Source organism: Coregonus lavaretus (genome assembly GCF_964263955.1).
Source record: "Coregonus lavaretus genome assembly, chromosome: 5".
In the NCBI taxonomy this organism is placed as follows: Eukaryota; Metazoa; Chordata; class Actinopteri; order Salmoniformes; family Salmonidae; genus Coregonus; species Coregonus lavaretus.
The window spans coordinates 46,656,818-46,676,136 of NC_139992.1; the positions used below are offsets into that span (position 1 = coordinate 46,656,818).

General features: G+C 44.8%; 1 protein-coding gene across 1 annotated transcript in view; it reads left to right on the top strand.

Annotated features, from left to right (window-relative positions):
• Positions 1-19,319, top strand: part of LOC311129285 (ankyrin repeat and sterile alpha motif domain-containing protein 1B-like) — a gene marked incomplete at both ends in the record, with an annotated part of 149,202 nt that overhangs the window by 41,413 nt on the left and 88,470 nt on the right. The window contains 4 exons of the mRNA XM_084161571.1: positions 783-863; positions 5,756-5,912; positions 17,443-17,595; positions 19,023-19,169. Coding sequence (XP_084017697.1) covers positions 783-863; positions 5,756-5,912; positions 17,443-17,595; positions 19,023-19,169 — 538 coding nt within the window. The remainder of the gene's footprint in view (positions 1-782; positions 864-5,755; positions 5,913-17,442; positions 17,596-19,022; positions 19,170-19,319) is intronic.

The following is a 19,319-nucleotide window of genomic DNA, read 5'->3' on the forward strand; positions in this document are numbered from 1 at the left end:
TCATGCCCTATGCTAGGGACATATACCAGATGCCTGTCCTGTTGATTTTTGTACGCACAGTGTGTGTGTGTGTGTGCCTGTGTGTGGAGTAAAAAACATTGTATTTCTCCTGAGGAACTTTACCTCCTAATGCAACATAACTTCTACCTCAACAACCCAGTAGTTTGAAACCTGGAACACATTTGACTTGTCATTTGTTATTTCGACAAGTCGAAGAGTTTGGAAATGTGCCTCGTTGAACGTAGCCTTGTGTTGCAGAGTTCCAAATCTGGCACTACATTCTTCATGCTGTACATTCCAAAGCTGGCGAAAGTATTTACTAATTTCTCTTTTATTTTCGGAGAGAGAGAGGGAGAGTGGCTTCGAAGGTCATGGGAAAACGAGTCCACATTACATGCTAATCTTAGCCCTGTAGAGGTCCCACATCCCATAGAAATACATAGAAGAAAAGTATCCTGGTCCCAGATCTGTTTGTGCTGTTTTGCCAACTCCTATGGTAATTGTGATGTGGCTAAGGCACAAACAGATCTGGGATCAGACTAGAAGAAAAGGGTTTCTATATTTTGTCTCTTTGTACTTAAGTGTCTATCATGATCATGTGCTCAACACATCTGATGCAACGATATAGAAAGCCTGTTGTGGACTTAAGTGTGATTTCAATTACAAAAAACTTCACAAAGAAGAAGAGAAATAATAAAGTTAAATTGGAAAGCATACAATTATAAAGACTGTGTCTTGGTGCGTGATTGCTTACAGTCTGTCTGTCTGTCTTGTGTCCACAGCATGTGGAGAGGCTTGAATGTAAACTGTGCAGACAGTTCAGGGTACACACCCCTCCACCACGCATCACTGAACGGACACAGGTAAGAGTGTGTGTGTGTGTGTGAACGTGGAGAGTGGCTGGTGGGGGTGAAGAATTGTGTGTCTGTATGCTTGCATGCTTGTGAGTTTAATGCAATGTGATTGCCTTTACCAGGCATGCACACACTCACAAACACATACAGTGGGGAAAAAAAGTATTTAGTCAGCCACCAATTGTGCAAGTTCTCCCACTTAAAAAGATGAGAGAGGCCTGTAATTTTCATCATAGGTACACGTCAACTATGACAGACAAATTGAGAAAAAAAAATCCAGAAAATCACATTGTAGAATTTTTAATGAATTTATTTGCAAATTATGGTGGAAAATAAGTATTTGGTCACCTACAAACAAGCAAGATTTCTGGCTCTCACAGACCTGTAACTTCTTCTTTAAGAGGCTCCTCTGTCCTCCACTCGTTACCTGTATTAATGGCACCTGTTTGAACTTGTTATCAGTATAAAAGACACCTGTCCACAACCTCAAACAGTCACACTCCAAACTCCACTATGGCCAAGACCAAAGAGCTGTCAAAGGACACCAGAAACAAAATTGTAGACCTGCACCAGGCTGGGAAGACTGAATCTGCAATAGGTAAGCAGCTTGGTTTGAAGAAATCAACTGTGGGAGCAATTATTAGGAAATGGAAGACATACAAGACCACTGATAATCTCCCTCGATCTGGGGCTCCACGCAAGATCTCACCCCGTGGGGTCAAAATGATCACAAGAACGGTGAGCAAAAATCCCAGAACCACACAGGAGGACCTAGTGAATGACCTGCAGAGAGCTGGGACCAAAGTAACAAAGCCTACCATCAGTAACACACTACGCCGCCAGGGACTCAAATCCTGCAGTGCGAGATGTGTCCCCCTGCTTAAGCCAGTACATGTCCAGGCCCGTCTGAAGTTTGCTAGAGTGCATTTGGATGATCCAGAAGAGGATTGGGAGAATGTCATATGGTCAGATGAAACCAAAATATAACTTTTTGGTAAAAACTCAACTTGTCGTGTTTGGAGGACAAAGAATGCTGAGTTGCATCCAAAGAACACCATACCTACTGTGAAGCATGGGGGTGGAAACATCATGCTTTGGGGCTGTTTTTCTGCAAAGGGACCAGGACGACTGATCCGTGTAAAGGAAAGAATGAATGGGGCCATGTATCGTGAGATTTTGAGTGAAAACCTCCTTCCATCAGCAAGGGCATTGAAGATGAAACGTAGCTGGGTCTTTCAGCATGACAATGATCCCAAACACACCGCCCGGGCAACGAAGGAGTGGCTTCGTAAGAAGCATTTCAAGGTCCTGGAGTGGCCTAGCCAGTCTCCAGATCTCAACCCCATAGAAAATCTTTGGAGGGAGTTGAAAGTCCGTGTTGCCCAGCGACAGCCCCAAAACATCACTACTCTAGAGGAGATCTGCATGGAGGAATGGGCCAAAATACCAGCAGCAGTGTGTGAAAACCTTGTGAAGACTTACAGAAAACGTTTGACCTGTGTCATTGCCAACAAAGGGTATATAACAAAGTATTGAGAAACTTTTGTAATTGACCAAATACTTATTTTCCACCATGATTTGCAAATAAATTCATAAAAATCCTACAATGTGATTTTCTGGATTTTTTTCTCTCATTTTGTCTGTCATAGTTGACGTGTACCTATGATGAAAATTACAGGCCTCTCTCATCTTTTTAAGTGGGAGAACTTGCACAATTGGTGGCTGACTAAATACTTTTTTTCCCCACTGTACACACACCAGGGCTGGGCGATATATCAAATTAATTTGATTAATTTAAATATATGTTTTTCCTCGATATTCCAAATGCCTGTATCGCAAGACCAAGGTTTTGTAGATTTTGTAGATCTGCTTGTTCCCATGTTGTCTTTTTGGTCTCATCTCCTTCTCTTCTGCTGTGACCGTGCACCTTCCCATTCACACACACACACCAAGACTTGAAAGCCAGATCAGTGATTATTGCAAAAAAGCAGGTTAAACTATTTTAATAAAATAATTACATTATTAGTGGATCTTATGGTTGTGGAGAGCTTACAGTTGAAGTCTGAAGTTTACATACACCTTAGCCAAATACATTTAAACTCAGTTTTTCACAATTCTTGACATTTAATCCTAGTAACAAATTCCCTGTCTTAGGTCAGTTAGGATCACCACTTTATTTTAAGAATGTGAAATGTCAGAATAATAGTAGAGAGAATGATTTTTTTCAGCTTTTATTTCTTTCATCACATTCCCAGTGGGTCAGAAGTTTACATATACTCAATTAGTATTTGGTATAAAAAAAAATTTATGCACTCACTTAACTGTAAGTCGCTCTGGATAAGAGCGTCTGCTAAATGACTAAAATGTAATGGTAGCATTGCCTTTAAATTGTTTAACTTGGGTCAAACGTTTCGGGTAGCCTTCCACAAGCTTCCCACAATAAGTTGGGTGAATTTTGGCCCATTCCTCCTGACAGAGCTTGTGTAACTGAGTCAGGTTTGTAAGCCTCCTTGCTCAGACACGCTTTGTCAGTTCTGCCGACACATTTTCTATAGGATTGAGGTCAGGGCTTTGTGATGGCCACTCCAATACCTTGACTTTGTAGTCCTTAAGCCATTTTGCCACAACTTTGGAAGTATGCTTGGGGTCATTGTCCATTTTGAAGACCCATTTGCGACCAAGCTTTAACCTCCTGACTGATGTCTTGAGATGTTTCTTCAATATATCCACATAATTTTCCTTCCTCATGATGCCATCTATTTTGTGAAGTGCACCAGTCCCTCCTGCAGCAAAGCACCCCCACAGATTGATGCTGCCACCCCCGTGCTTCACGGTTGGGATGGTGTTCCTCGGCTTGCAAGCCATCCCCTTTTTCCTCCAAACATAACGATGGTCATTATGGCCAAACAGTTCTATTTTTGTTTCATCAGATCAAATGACATTTCTCAAAAAAGTACGATCTTTGTCCCCATATGCAGTTGCAAACCGTAGTCTGTCTTTTTTATGGCGGTTTTGGAGCAGTGGCTTCTTCCTTGCTGAGCTGCCTTTCAGGTTATGTCGATATAGGACTCATTTTATTGTGGATATAGATACTTTTGTACCTATTTCCTCCAGCATCTTCACAAGGTCCTTTGCTGTTGTTCTGGGATTGATTTGCACTTTTCGCACCAAAGTACGTTCATCTCTAGGAGACAGAACGCGTTTCCTTCCTGAGCGGTATGACGGCTGCGTGGTCCCATGGTGTTTATACTTGCGTACTATTGTTTGTACAGATGAACGTGGTACCTTCAGGCGTTTGGAAATTGTTCCCAAGGATGAACCAGACTTGTGGAGGTCTACAATTATTTTTCTGAGGTCTTGGCTGATTTCTTTTGATTTTCCCATGATGTCAAGCAAAGACGCACTGAGTTTGAAAGAAGGCCTTGAAATACATCCACAGGTACACCTCCAATTGACTCAAATGATGTCAATTAGCCTATCAGAAGTTTCTAAAGCCATGACATCATTTTCTGGAATTTTCCAAGCTGTTTAAAGGCACAGTCAACTTAGTGTATGTAAACTTCTGACCCACTGGAATTGTGATACAGTGAATTATAAGTGAAATAATCTCTCTCTAAACAATTGTTGGAAAAATTACTTGTGTCATGCACAAAGTAAATGTCCTAACCGACTTGCCAAAACTATAGTTTGTTAACAAGGAATTTGTGGAGTGGTTGAAAAAACTTCCGACTTCAACTGTATATTTAGCCAAGGTATAATTTCAGAAACCCTGAATTCATTAGATTATTGCTGACTGTTTGAAATGCAGTGTATTGACCTTTAATTGTACAACAAAGCTTATTTAGAGAAAGCATTTTAAAAAAATCAAGATGTATATTGTGAATCACCAATACATTTGGAAAAAATAGAGATTTTTATGCCATATCGACCAGCCCTAACACACACACACACACACACACACACACACACACACACACACACACACACACACACACACACACACACACACACACACTCCCCAGCCCCTTTCCACATTCATACACACGCACACGCACACACACACAAATCCCTTTTCCCACTGTTGGATTAAGATGAGTCTGACGGCTAGCCCTGCTCAGCCAAACTGTCGGATTAACACTGTGCTTTGGAGGCAATTATGTGGATTTCCATCTTTAGAAAAGCTGCAATAGAGGAGAGCGAGAAGGAGGAGAGAGAGAAGGAGAGAGAGAAGGAGAGAGGGAAGGAGAGAGAGAGAGATAAAGGGAGAGCGAAGGAGGGAGAGAGAAGGAGAGGGAGAGAGAGAGAGGGAGAGCGAAGGAGGGCGAGAGAAGGAGGGAGAGAGCGAAAAGTACAGTCTCCAAGTGAAAAACAAGGTCACCAACACACACTTAGAGAAGGGATTTAGAAGTTTAGATGAGGGGGGAAGAAAGAGGGAACTACCAATTTAACTGTAAACTTTAAGACGCTTGAGTTTTGACAATGTATGCATCCTAAATTGCACCCTATTCCCTATATACTGTAGTAGTGCACTATATAGGGAATAGGGTGCCATTTGGGGCACAAACAATGTGAACGTGGCGTTCTAAAAGGTGAAGCAACAAACTCTATTCTTTCAATGTGAAGAGTTAATTTCAGTCCAGCTAATGCTATTAATGATTTTAATCCACATATAAACATTCAGGGTAGCCTTGGTTATGCAGCCATTATGATTCGGGCCAAGTAAAGTACTCATGATTTTCTCTCTCTCCCCCCTTCTCGCTCTGTTTCCATTTTCTTTCTTTCTTTCTCTCTCTCCCTCTTCTTCTTTATCTCCTCCCCTTCTCCCTCTCTCTCCCCTCTCTCTCTATCCCCTTCCGCTTCCCCAATTCTCCCCCATCCTCCCCCCTCCTCCCCCTTCTCAGGGACGTGGTATTGAAGTTGCTCCAGTTTGAAGCCTCCACCAACGTGGCTGACAGTAAGGGCTGCTTCCCCTTGCACCTGGCTGCCTGGCGGGGGGACGTAGACATCGTCCGTATCCTCATCCACCACGGGCCCTCACACTGCCGCGTCAACCAGCAGGTGAGGAGGGAACACACAGCACACTCTAATACTGGACAGCAGGTAGCTTAGTTGTTAAGAGCATTGTGCCAGTAACCGAAAGGTCGCTGGTTCTAATCCCTGAGCCGACTAGGTGAAAAATCTGTCTATGTGCCCTTGAGCAAGGCACTTAACCCTAATTGCTCCTGTAAGTCGCTCTGGATAAGAGCGTCTGCTAAATTACTAAAATGTAAATGTAAACACACTGCCAATTTTGCAGGTGTTCCTACTTACAAAGCATGTAGAGGTCTGTAATTTTTATCATAGGTACACTTCAAATGTGAGAGACGGAATCTAAAACAAAAGTCCAGAAAATCACATTGTATGATTTTAAAGTAATTAATTTGCATTTTATTGCATGACATAAGTATTTGATCACCTACCAACCAGTAAGAATTCCGGCTCTCACAGACCTGTTAGTTTTTCTTTAAGAAGCCCTCCTGTTCTCCACACATTACCTGTATTAACTGCACCTGTTTGAACTCGTTACCTGTATAAAAGACACCTGTCCACACACTCAATCAAACAGACTCCAACCTCTCCACAATGGCCAAGACCAGAGAGCTGTGTAAGGACATCAGGGATAAAATTGTAGACCTGCAAAAGGCTGGGATGGGCTACAGGACAATAGGCAAGCAGCTTGGTGAGAAGGCAACAACTGTTGGCGCAATTATTAGAAAATTGAAGAAGTTCAAGATGACGGTCAATCACCCTTGGTCTGGGGCTCCATGCAAGATCTCACCTCGTGGGGCATCAATGATCATGAGGAAGGTGAGGGATCAGCCCAGAACTACACGGCAGGACCTGGTCAATGACCTGAAGAGAGCTGGGACCACAGTCTCAAAGAAAACCATTAGTAACACACTACGCCGTCATGGATTAAAATCCTGCAGCACACGCAAGGTCCCCCTGCTCAAGCCAGCGCATGTCCAGGCCCGTCTGAAGTTTGCCAATGACCATCTGGATGATCCAAAGGAGGAATGGGAGAAGGTCATGTGGTCTGATGAGACACAAATAGAGCTTTTTGGTCTAAACTCCACTCGCCGTGTTTGGAGGAAGAAGAAGGATGAGTACAACCCCAAGAACACCATCCCAACCGTGAAGCATGGAGGTGGAAACATCATTCTTTGGGGATGCTTTTCTGCAAAGGGGACAGGACGACTGCACCGTATTGAGGGGAGGATGGATGGGGCCATGTATCGCGAGATCTTGGCCATCAACCTCCTTCCCTCAGAAAGAGCATTGAAGATGGGTCGTGGCTGGGTCTTCCAGCATGACAACGACCCGAAACACACAGCCAGGGCAACTAAGGAGTGGCTCCGTAAGAAGCATCTCAAGGTCCTGGAGTGGCCTAGCCAGTCTCCAGACCTGAACCCAATAGAAAATCTTTGGAGGGAGCTGAAAGTCCGTATTGCCCAGCGACAGCCCCGAAACCTGAAGGATCTGGAGAAGGTCTGTATGGAGGAGTGGGCCAAAATCCCTGCTGCAGTGTGTGCAAACCTGGTCAAGACCTACAGGAAACGTATGATCTCTGTAATTGCAAACAAAGGTTTCTTTACCAAGTATTAAGTTCTGCTTTTCTGATGTATCAAATACTTATGTCATGCAATAAAATGCACATTAATTACTTAAAAATCATACAATGTGATTTTCTGGATTTTTGTTTTAGATTCCGTCTCTCACAGTTGAAGTGTACCTATGATAAAAATGACAGACCTCTACATGCTTTGTAAGTAGGAAAACCTGCAAAATCGGCAGTGTATCAAATACTTGTTCTCCCCACTGTACTGTACTGTGTCATCCAAAAACAAGCTTGCTTTCACAACAGCTAAGCAGCATATTGATGATGTCACGACTAATGGCCGCTCTGTTTTTGCGAATCATGAGAATGGGTAAATGTGTGGACAGTGTGTTTTCACACATACGTGTCTGTATTTGTCTGTGGCTGTGTAAATAAGTGAGAGATTATTTACTCAAGATTGTGTGTGTCTGTGTTTGTGGAGCTACTTTGGCACTACACTGCCTGAACCAGAAACTACACCCTGCATATATTACACTAGTCACCAAGATATAGTGCCCACTAAACAACACACTCATCATCAACACTAACAGCGCTGGGCCATTCTCTACACATTACCCCACCTGAATTATATTACAGTGGCCACACACACCATTACTCGTGTCAGAGGGGAGTGTGTGTGTGTGTGAATGGATTGCCATTCTGGTGTTTACTACAGTTTTATTGGAGGAATCAGGAGCATGCAGGAGGAACATTTTGAAGCAGTTTGGTTTTACTATGGAGAAAGATAGGGGGAGAGAGAGGAAGGGGAGAGGGAGGGAGAGAAGAGTAGAGATGGAGAGGAGGAAGGTAGTAAAAGAGGGAAGAAGCAAGGAAAAGGTCGAATGAGAGAGGAGGGAGGTAGAGGTAGGAATAGAGGAGGGAGGTAGAGAGAAAGAAGAAGCATGCTAGACATAAAATGAGAGAGGTTAGAGGAGGATAGAACGTGATAGAGAGACGAGAGAGGGAGACTGAAGGATGGAGGTAGAGAGAGATAGATAGTAAACAGGCTAGAAGGTGTGTCAGTTCTATTAGTGGGAGGTTATGGGAGGTTATGGGAGGTTATTGGAGGTTATCGGATGGTTGTAAAGCAGGCAGAGCCCACTGTTTATTACTGGGTACACTGAACACACACATACACTGAACACACACACACATACATACATACACACACAATCACCGTACACAAATTCATGCACACACACAGAGCTTTTTATGCGATGCTTACGTGACATTAACAGGAGAGAGTTGGGTCAGTTCATAAATGCTTTCATTTGAGTAATTTTTTGTAATGTATACGTATAAATTATGTGTGAATATGCAGGTGTCTGTGTATACCTGCGTGTGTGAGTGTGTGTTCATGAGTCAGTGAGCCGTAACCATTGAATTGACCAATCTCTGCATGCATTGGGACATGGCTCTACTAGCAGAAAATCAATGGAAGCTCATTCATGTTAAGTGTCTCTTGTGGGAAAACAACCCCCTCTTCTACCACAGGGGTTCTCAACCTCGGTCCTGGTTCCTCCCCCTGGGTGCACAGGGTTTCTCAACCTCGGTCCTGGTTCCTCCCCCTGGGTGCACAGTGGTTCTCAACCTCGGTCCTGGCTCCTCCCCCTGGGTGCACATTTAGTTTTTTGCTCTAGCACTACACAGCTGATTCAAATAATCAAAACTTGATGATGAGTTGGTTATTTGAATCAGCTGTGTAGTGCTAGGGCAAAAACCCAACCTTCACCCAGGGGGAGGGGGACCTAGGACCGAGTTTGGGAAACCCTGTTCTACTAGACCAACTCCTTATACACCTCAGCAACACACACACAGACAAACACACAGACGCCACATGCACACGTGTGTGTAACCATGTCCTCTCTAGGTCCCTCTATGCTGCAGACGGGAATGTTTTATTTTCCAACAGCAGGGGGACGGAAAGGTTACACCATTCACTTTCTCTCCCTCTCTTTCTTCTGACTCTCATAGAGAGTAATATTAAGAAATGCTATAGAGGGAAGGAAAGTAGTGTGGAAATCTACCCAAAAATTCAATCACTGTAATAGTGAAGGTGTAAACTTGGCAGTAGAAAACCTAAACAGTATGTTTGACCTCTCAGATTCCCTATCAAATCAAGAAAATTAACAACAATGACAAATAGTTTGATGAAGAATGCAAAAACATAAGAAAGAAATTGAGAAACCTATCCAACCAAAATCATAGAGACCCAGAAGAGCCTATGCCTTCACTGTGGTGAATCACTAAAACAATACAGAAATACACTATGGAAAAAGAAGGAACAGCACGTCAGAAATCAGCTCAATGTAATTGAAGAATTCATAGAATCTAACCACTTCTGGGAAAATTGGAAAACTCTAAACAAACAACAACACAAAGAGTTATGTATCCAAAACGGAAATGTATGGATAAACCACTTCTCCAATCTTTTTGGCCCTATAACAAAGAACAAACAGCAAAAACATATACGTGATCAAATAAAAATCTTACAATCAACTATTAGACTAACAGAACCCACTGGATTCTCCAATTACATTGAATGAACTACAGGACAAAATACAAACCCTCCAACCCAAAAAGGCCTGTGGGGTTGATGGTATCCTAAATGAAATGATAAAAATATACAGACCACAAATTCCAATTTGACCCAAATAACTACCGTGGGATATGCGTCAACAGCAACCTTGGGAAAATCCTCTGCATTATCATTAACAACAGACTCGTACATTTCCTCAGCGAAAACAATGTACTGAGCAAATATGACCGACCGCCTTGATTCGGTCTTATGTAGCAAAATTTGAAGTTGTGTTTTTTACATTGGATTAAAGCAGAGACACAGAGCTACAAAATGGTATATCATACACTGCATTTAAGGGAACAATGGGAAAGGAATTCTGCTTTGAAAGTTGATCTTACTTTTGAGAAAATGGCCTTTGAATGTTTTGGTACCTACTGAAGAGCTCTTTTTTGTCTTCACCCATTCAGCATCATTCACACCCTCTTAAGCTTTAGCCCCACCCATCTCGTTTCACTCTCGGAGCGTTCAGACCGCACACTTGATGCTCTGGCCGATGAGTAGGGTTGATCCGAGCGTTCTGACCTCACAACAGCAGTCAAGCACCCAAGCTAACTGGCTAACATTGGCTAGCTTGCTAGCTACATCCAGACACAAAATTGGGATTATGGTTCATTGTTTACCTCTGGATAACATGAAAACAGCCATTTTACTCACTCTAGCAGAGATGGATAGGCTGTTTTTATGTTATCCAGAGCGTTGGTGACTAACTGTGCTGCTGGCAACAATTTAATTATGCTTTTTTGGCGACATTTATTCAACGGGTGTTGTGCGTTCGTAAATTCATCAGTTATTCTGCGCTCTGGCATACTCTGACTGAATTGACGAACGCACCCAAAATGGTTACTTGCATAGTAGAGTCTTTTGTTAAGACATGTAGCTAGCTAGCTACGTAAACAATGAACCATAATCACAACTCATGACATTACTACCCTGCATGAATCTGCAGGTAGCTAACTAACCAGGTTCAATGTTAGCTAGCTAACATTAGGCTCTAACAAGCCAAGCAAAAACTAATAAAAAGATCATACACGTAACGTTAGCTAGCGAGCCAGCTAGCTAAACAATTAACCATAATCCCAACTCAGTACGTTAGTACCCTGCATGAATCTGCAGGTAGCTAACCAACCAGGTTCAATGTTAGCAAGCAAATGGCTCTGGGATACGAATAATAAGATCGTACATGTAACGTTAGCTAGCGAGCCAGCCAGCTAACGTTAGCTAGCTAGCTAACAGTACACTTTAACTTGAAATGAAACCACTTTCTGTCAAAATTAGAAACGTGTAATATCTGAAAATGTAGCTAGCGAGACTATTTTACCCGTATACATCATGCATGATGAACAAGTCTCCCTGTCACGGATGCCATGGTTGCCCTTAGTTTGAAGATGTAACCCGGAGACAGGTCTTTTCTCCACCTCTTTAGCTATCATACTCTAATTCCACTGATTTCAAAACTCGATCCTCCAGAAAGTGGAGAGCAATACTTATGCAGCTCCACTACACGATACATAAAAAAAAGCTGTGTTCGACAGTATAACCTACACATACTGACCAGCTCAAATAGACAGAAGTGTGCTACAGTGGGGAGAACAAGTATTTGATACACTGACGATTTTTCAGGTTTTCCTACTTACAAAGCATGTAGAGGTCTGTAATTTTTATCATAGGTACACTTCAACTGTGAGAGACGGAATCTAAAACAAAAATCCAGATAATCACATTGTATGATTTTTAAGTAATTAATTTGCATTTTATTGCATGACATAAGTATTTGATCACCTACCAACCAGTAAGAATTCTGGCTCTCACAGACCTGTTAGTTTTTCTTTAAGAAGCCCTCCTTTTCTCCACTCATTACCTGTATTAACTGCACCCGTTTGAACTCGTTACCTGTATAAAAGACACCTGTCCACACACTCAATCAAGATCTTGGCCAACAACCTCCTTCCCTCAGTAAGAGCATTGAAGATGGGTCGTGGCTGGATCTTCCAGCTTGACAACGACCCAAAACACACAGCCAGGGCAACTAAGGAGTGGCTCCGTAAGAAGCATATCAAGGTCCTGGAGTGGCCTAGCCAGTCTCCAGACCTGAACCCAATAGAAAATCTTTGAGGGAGCTGAAAGTCCGTATTGCCCAGCGACAGCCCGAAACCTGAAGGATCTGGAGAAGGTCTGTATGGAGGAGTGGGCCAAAATCACTGCTGCAGTGTGTGCAAACCTGGTCAAGACCTACAGGAAACATATGATCTCTGTAATTGCAAACAAAGGTTTCTGTACCAAATATTAAGTTCTGCTTTTTCTGATGTATCAAATACTTATGTCATGCAATAAAATGCAAATTATTACTTAAAAATCATACAATGTGATTTTCTGGATTTTTGTTTTTGTTTAGATCCGTCTCTCACAGTTGAAGTGTACCTATGATAAAAATTACAGACCTCGTACATGCTTTGTAAGTAGGAAAACCTGCAAAATCGGCAGTGTATCAAATACTTGTTCTCCCCACTGTATATGGCAGACCAATCCGAACTCCTCTCTCGGCATGTCCAGCCCACTAGCCATTTCGATTTTAAAAAAAAGTTTACGTTCAAATGGCTTTCCTGTGAAGTTGCGACCCGCGACAGTTTCCTGAAATGAGTCACAATATCAAATTGGCTTTTTACCAAATTACCATAGGACAGACCACGTATTCACGCTGCACACCCTAATTGACAAACAAACAAACCAAAACAAACGCAAAGTCTTCTCATGCCTTGTTGATTTAAAAAAAAGCTTTTGACTCAATTTGGCATGAGGGCCTGCTATACAAATTGATGGAAAGTGGTGTTGGGGGGAAAACATACGACATTATAAAATCCATGTACACAAACAACAAGTGTGCGGTTAAAATGGGCAAAAACACACACATTTCTTTCCACAGGGCCGGGAGGGTGAGACAGGGATGCAGCTTAAGCCCCACCCTCTTCAACATATATATCAACGAATTGGCAAGGGCACTAGAACAGTCTGCAGCACCCGGCCTCACTTTACTAGAATCTGAAGTCAAATGTCTACTGTTTGCTGATGATCTGGTGCTTCTGTCCCCAACCAAGGAGAGCCTACAGCAGCACCTAGATCTTCTGCACAGATTCTGTCAGACCTGGGCCCTGACAGTAAATCTCAGTAAGACAAAAATAATGGTGTTCCAAAAAAGGGCCACTTGCCAGGACCACGAATATAAATTCCATCTAACACACCGTTGCCCTAGAGCACACAAAAAACTATACATACCTCGGCCTAAACATCAGCGCCACAGGTAACTTCCACAAAGCTGTGAATGATCTGATAGACAAGGCAAGAAGGGCCTTCTATGCCATCAAAAGGAACATAAAATTCAACATACCAATTAGGATCTGGCTAAAAATACTTGAATCAGTTATAGAACCCATTGCCCTTTATGGTTGTGAGGTCTGGGGTCCGCTCACCAACCAAGAATGCACAAAATGGGACAAACACCAAATTGAGACTCTGCATGATTCTGCAAAAAATATCCTCAGAGAGAGAGAGAGAGAGAGAGAGAGAGAGAGAGAGAGAGAGAGAGAGAGAGAGAGAGAGAGAGAGAGAGAGAGAGAGAGAGAGAGAGAGAGAGAGAGAGAGAGAGAGAGAGAGAGAGAGAGAGAGAGAGAGAGAGAGAGAGAGAGAGAGAGAGAGAGAGAGAGAAGAGAGAGAGAGAGAGAGAGAGAGAGAGAGAGAGAGAGAGAGAGAGAGAGAGAGAGAGAGAGAGAGAGAGAGAGAGAGAGAGAGAGAGAGAGAGAGAGAGAGAGAGAGAGAGAGAGAGAGAGAGAGAGAGAGAGAGAGAGACTTGTAGATGAATAAGCTGAGACAATGCCACATCAGTACACTAGACCTGCTGCTGTAACTTTATAGGGGGATAGAATGCCGACACTTCCAGCCTTTCACCAGGTGCAACATTGCCCTCTCTGTGAGCCATGACATAGGTCAGAGGTCATGAATGGTGTGAGCTGCCTGGGGGGGGGGGGTGTTGTACATTGCCACAGCGTTTTGTAAATGGAACCATATGCTTCCTGGCAAATTCCTTTTTGGTATACTGGGAACGTGTGAAAGTTCCCTCTCAGGTGAAAACAGGGAGGATGTGCCCATCCTAAGATCTATAGTGCCGTGTGCGTGGAGGATCTCTCTCTCTCCCAGTGCTAATGCCAGAGAGTGTGAGAGATGGGTCAATTGGCTGTGAAGTGTTAGCCACAAGAGAGCTTCTCTCTCTGTCTTCCTCTCCGTCTTGCTGTTCTCTTTTTCCCCTTGTTCCTCACTCCCTCTTCCTCTCTTTCTCTCTCCCTCTTCTCTCTCTCTCTCTCTCTCTCTCTCCCTCAATCTATTGCCTATCAAAGCTGTCTTTTTAAAACTAATCTTCATAATTTCTCTTTTCCATCTCACTTCGCTTTCTCTCCACCCCCCTTCCCTCTCTCTCTCTCTCTCTCTCTCTCTCTCTCTCTCTCTCTCTCTCTCTCTCTCTCTCTCTCTCTCTCTCTCACACACACACAGACACACACACTTTTAAAATGTTGCCTAGTTTGTTTACCTAGCTCCTCCTGGATGTTCATGTAAATGTTAGCGATAATGCTATGCAGCAGGGTAAACGGTGCCTGGTTCTCTCAGACAGATCGGTGGTTACACAGTGGCTGTTCAAACAAGCACACTTGTCCCACCGCCCTCTGATTTCATCTTCCCAGGGATAGCCTGAAATTACCTGTTTATTTTAACGCCTCTAGCTGTGTATTTATCATTTTGTAGATTAGCTAGGATAGCAGTGGTGTGAGAGAGAGAGAGAGAGAGAGAGAGAGAGAGAGAGTGGAGTGGAGGGGGTGGGGGGGGGGGGGGGGGGGGCGGGGGTGGGGGGGGGGGGGGGGGGGGGGGGGGATTCTGTGTGTTTAGTGTGTGTGTGTGTGTCTGTATGCCTGTACATGTGTATGTTTCTGTGTGAGAACAGGCTGCACTGAAAACGAACAAACAAAACTGTTTCTGATCATTGTCTGTACAGTATATAATCGATAAGCGCTATAAAAGCATGCTGTATCCCATACATTCATTATAAGATTCATCGCTAGTCGTGAGGCGTTCCACAAAACACATCGCTAGTTTTGAGCATTTTATGAACAATCATCATGTATAACATCCGTGTACCAAAAGACTCAACACAAACATTATGACAGCCAGGTATTGGTGTGTTTTTAGCAGCAGGTGGCTGTTGCTTATGGCTCATTCAGCAATAATGCTCTGTCTGCTGGCTGATATTGGTAAGCTGTCAGAGCTAATGGAAATATATTGGCTTCCTTTGACAACATGGAGCGACGGTTCCCTGTCTCTATCCCACCCTCTCTGTATCAGCAGTGCGCACAGTTCTGTTCTGGAAGATTCCACTATAGCAAGGGAGGAGGGAGGGGGGATAGAAGGGGGAACGGAGCGATTTGATTGACCCGTCAGGCACAGCGCTGTAGCACGCTGTAGTGTTTTTGCCCCCTGCGTCGGTGAGTATGTATTTACTGTGTGGGTTTGTGTCTTTTACCCTTTTTCCATCACCTCTCTCTCTCTCTCTCTCTCTCTCTCTCTCTCTCTCTCTCTCTCTCTCTCTCTCTCTCCCCTTCCCTCCACTGTACTGAAGAGAGGAGTAAATGAAAGGGGGATGGGGGGGAGAAGAGGAAGAGGGGAGTGCCGCCGCTCTCGAGGGAAGAGAGAGCAGGCATGTAGTGATAGACAGAAAAGTGGGAGGAGAGGTGTGTGTATTTCAGGAGTGGATGCTGTTTCAGAGCCAGGGGGAAAGAAAGTAATAGCGGTGAAAAGGGGGGTCCGGAATAGTCTGTGTGTGCGTACGTTCATACGTGCCCGTGTGTGTGTGTGTACCTACGTTCATACGTGCCTGTGTGTGTGTACCTATGTTCATGCGTGCCTGTGTGTGTGTGTGTGAATGTACTGTGTTCCCATGCCCAGCTCCAGTGAGCCAGAGTAGAGTTAGTTAGATTAGCCTGCCCCCCCCCCCCCCCTTCTTTCTCTTCTCCCAATGCTGGATTGTATTAAAGTTAGGGATTCACACACACACACACACACACACACACACCACACACACCACACACTACAAACACACACCACACACACACCACAAACACACACACTGAATTAGGAGGAAAAGGATGTTTCCTCTCTTAATTCAACCAGCACATAATTTTCCATTCCATCTTGTGTCCACAAAGAACCCTGATGTGTCTGTGCCTGTGTGTCTGAGTGTCTGAGTGTGTTTGTCTGTGAGAGGGAGAAACAGAGAGAGAGAGTGTGTATGTGTGTGTATATATGTGGTGTGTATATGTGGTGTGTGTGTTTGCAAGTGTGTAGTATACAGTATAAACAGCATGCTTGTGGAACCAGTCATCCCTCTCTGTAATGCTCTCCTGCTGTGCTCTGTACTACCCTGTATGGCTGTGTCCTGTACTACCCTGTATGGCTGTGCTCTGTACTACCCTGTATGGCTGTGCTCTGTACTAACCTGTATGGCTGTGTCCTCTACCCTGTATGGCTGTGCTCTGTACTACCCTGTATGGCTGTGTCCTGTACTACCCTGTATGGCTGTGCTCTGTACTACCCTGTATGGCTGTGCTCTGTACTAACCTGTATGGCTGTGTCCTCTACCCTGTATGGCTGTGTCCTGTACTACCCTGTATGGCTGTGCTCTATTGCAGTCAATACTGTACCACTACCGTGTTCCACTGAGCCTGAGATCCTAATGCAGAAACCTAAATCAACCCCATTGCCTATAGACACTAATGAAAGGTAGAAGCAATTTGTGAAGCAATATGGCAATTATGTCACCATGTCTTTTGATAGACTGGCTGGCCTTTTTACCATATTGTGAAAGTATTCTACAGAGTGCCCTGATATTATCCTGACCATGTGACCTGACAAGGAGGTTGTGTGGTACTGACCATAGACCAGGGATGGGCAATGGTCCCCCCTCCACCACCTGGAGAGCAAAACATTTTAGCAGCCCCCCTCTTATTTCCTGCAATTCTACATTTTGCCAATATGATATCTGAGTGAGAGTGACTAACAAAAGGGGGGCCGCCAGTTGCCCATCCCTGCCATAGACAGACAACAGGGGGTGATAGAAGGCTACTGTGGGCAGCTCTAGGACAGGTTAATTGGGTTGAAGAGAAGAACACTGCCCTGGAGATTCAGGAGTCCTCTAGTAAACTGTATGTGTGACAGTAGAGTTTGTCCCACACAGTAGATGGAGCTATGCATGCAAGGACTCACAGACAATGAGGTCAACATAATAGATGTATCCATATTGTAAAGCTAAGACAGTTGCTCCCCCCTGTATACAGAACCATGAGAGTGAGACAGCGCTGCACTGTGCGGCCCAGTACGGCCACTCTGAGGTGGTGTCCATCCTACTGCAGGAGCTGACAGACCCCACCATGAGGAACAGCCGCAACGAGACCCCCCTGGACCTGGCCGCACTCTACGGACGACTTCAGGTGAGGATGGACCACCCCTTTGAGTAACGTTCCGCTCTAGGTTTCTTCGTTCTACAGAGTTTTCCCATTGCTGACAGGTGTAAAAAATCAAGCACACAGCCATGCAATCTCCATAGAAAAACATTGGCAGTAGAATGGCCTTACTGAAGAGCTCAGGGACTCAACGTGGCACCGTCATAGGGTGCAACCTTTCCAACAAGTCAGTTTGTCAGATTTCTGCCCTGCTAGAGCTGCCCCGGTCAACTGTAAGTGCTGTTATTGTGAAGTGGAAATGTCTAATAGCAACAACGGCTCAGCCGCGAAGTGGTAGGCCACACAAGCTCACAGAACGGGACCGCCGAGTGCTGAAGCGTATAGCGCATAAAAATCGTATGTCCTTGGTTGCAACACTCACTACACAAAATACCTTTGAAAACAACGTCAGCACAAGAACTGTTCATCGGGAGCTTCACGAAATGGGTTTCCATGGCCAAGCAGCCGCACACAAGCCTAAGATCACCATGTGCAATGCCAAGCGTCGCCTGGAGTGGTGTAAAGCTCACCGGCATTGGACTCTGGAGCAGTGGAAATGCCTTCTCTGGAGTGATGAATCACGCTTCACCATCTGATAGTCCGACAGATTAATCTGGGTTTGGCGGATGCCAGGAGAACACTACCTGCCCCAATGCATAGTGCCAACTGTAAAGTTTGGTGGAGGAGGAATAATGGTCTGTGGCTGTTTTTCATGGTTCGGGCTAGGCCTACTACAGCATACAATGACATTCTAGACGATTCTGTTTCCAACTTTGTGGCAACAGTTTGGGGAAGGCCCTTTCCTGTTTCAGTATGACAATGCCCCCGTGCACAAAGTGAGGTCCATACAGAAATGGTTTGTCGAGGTTGGTGTGGAAGAACTTGACCGGCCTGCACAGAGCCCTGACTCCAACCACATCGAACACCTTTGGGATGAATTGGAATGCCAACTGCGAGCCAGGCCTAATCGCCCAATATCAGAGTCCAACCTCACTAATGCTCTTGTGGCTGAATGGAAGCAAGTCCCCGCAGCAATGTTCCAACATCTAGTTGAAAACCTCCATATTAATGCCCATGATTTTGGAATGAGATTTTCGACAAGCGGGTGTCCACATACCATGGAGTGACGCGGCTTGTGGTCCTGAGGGTCTTGTTGTATGTAATACTGTAGTAGCCGACATGGGACTGTAGCCGACATGGGACTCAAATAACTACACATTTAGATCTTGGAACTCATGTCCTCTGGGCTTGAACCCCCCTCTCCTCCCCTCCACCCTCTCTCTCCTCCCCTCCCCTCTCCTCCCCTCCCCTCCCCTCTCCTCCCCTCCTCCCCTCTCCTCCCCTCCCCCCTCTCTCTCCTCCCCTCCCCCCTCTCTCTCCTCTCCTCCCCTCTCCTCCCCTCCCCCTCTTCCCAGGTGGTCTGTATGTTGGTGACCGCCCACCCCAACCTGATGAGCAGCCACGGGACAAGGCGCCACACGCCCCTGCACCTGGCCGCCCGCAACGGGCACCACTCAACCGTGCACACCTTGCTGGAGGCCGGCATGGACGTCAACTCCCAGGTCAGCGGTCTAGGGGTCAGGGTCGCTGTGGAGTCTGTGTTGAGGGGTTAGGTGGATGGGTATGGGTTAGGAGGGGGTGAGGAATGAGGTTGTAGGTTAGCTTTTATTCTGCCGGTGTGTTGTTGGATTGGAGGGTCACTCTGCGTTTAT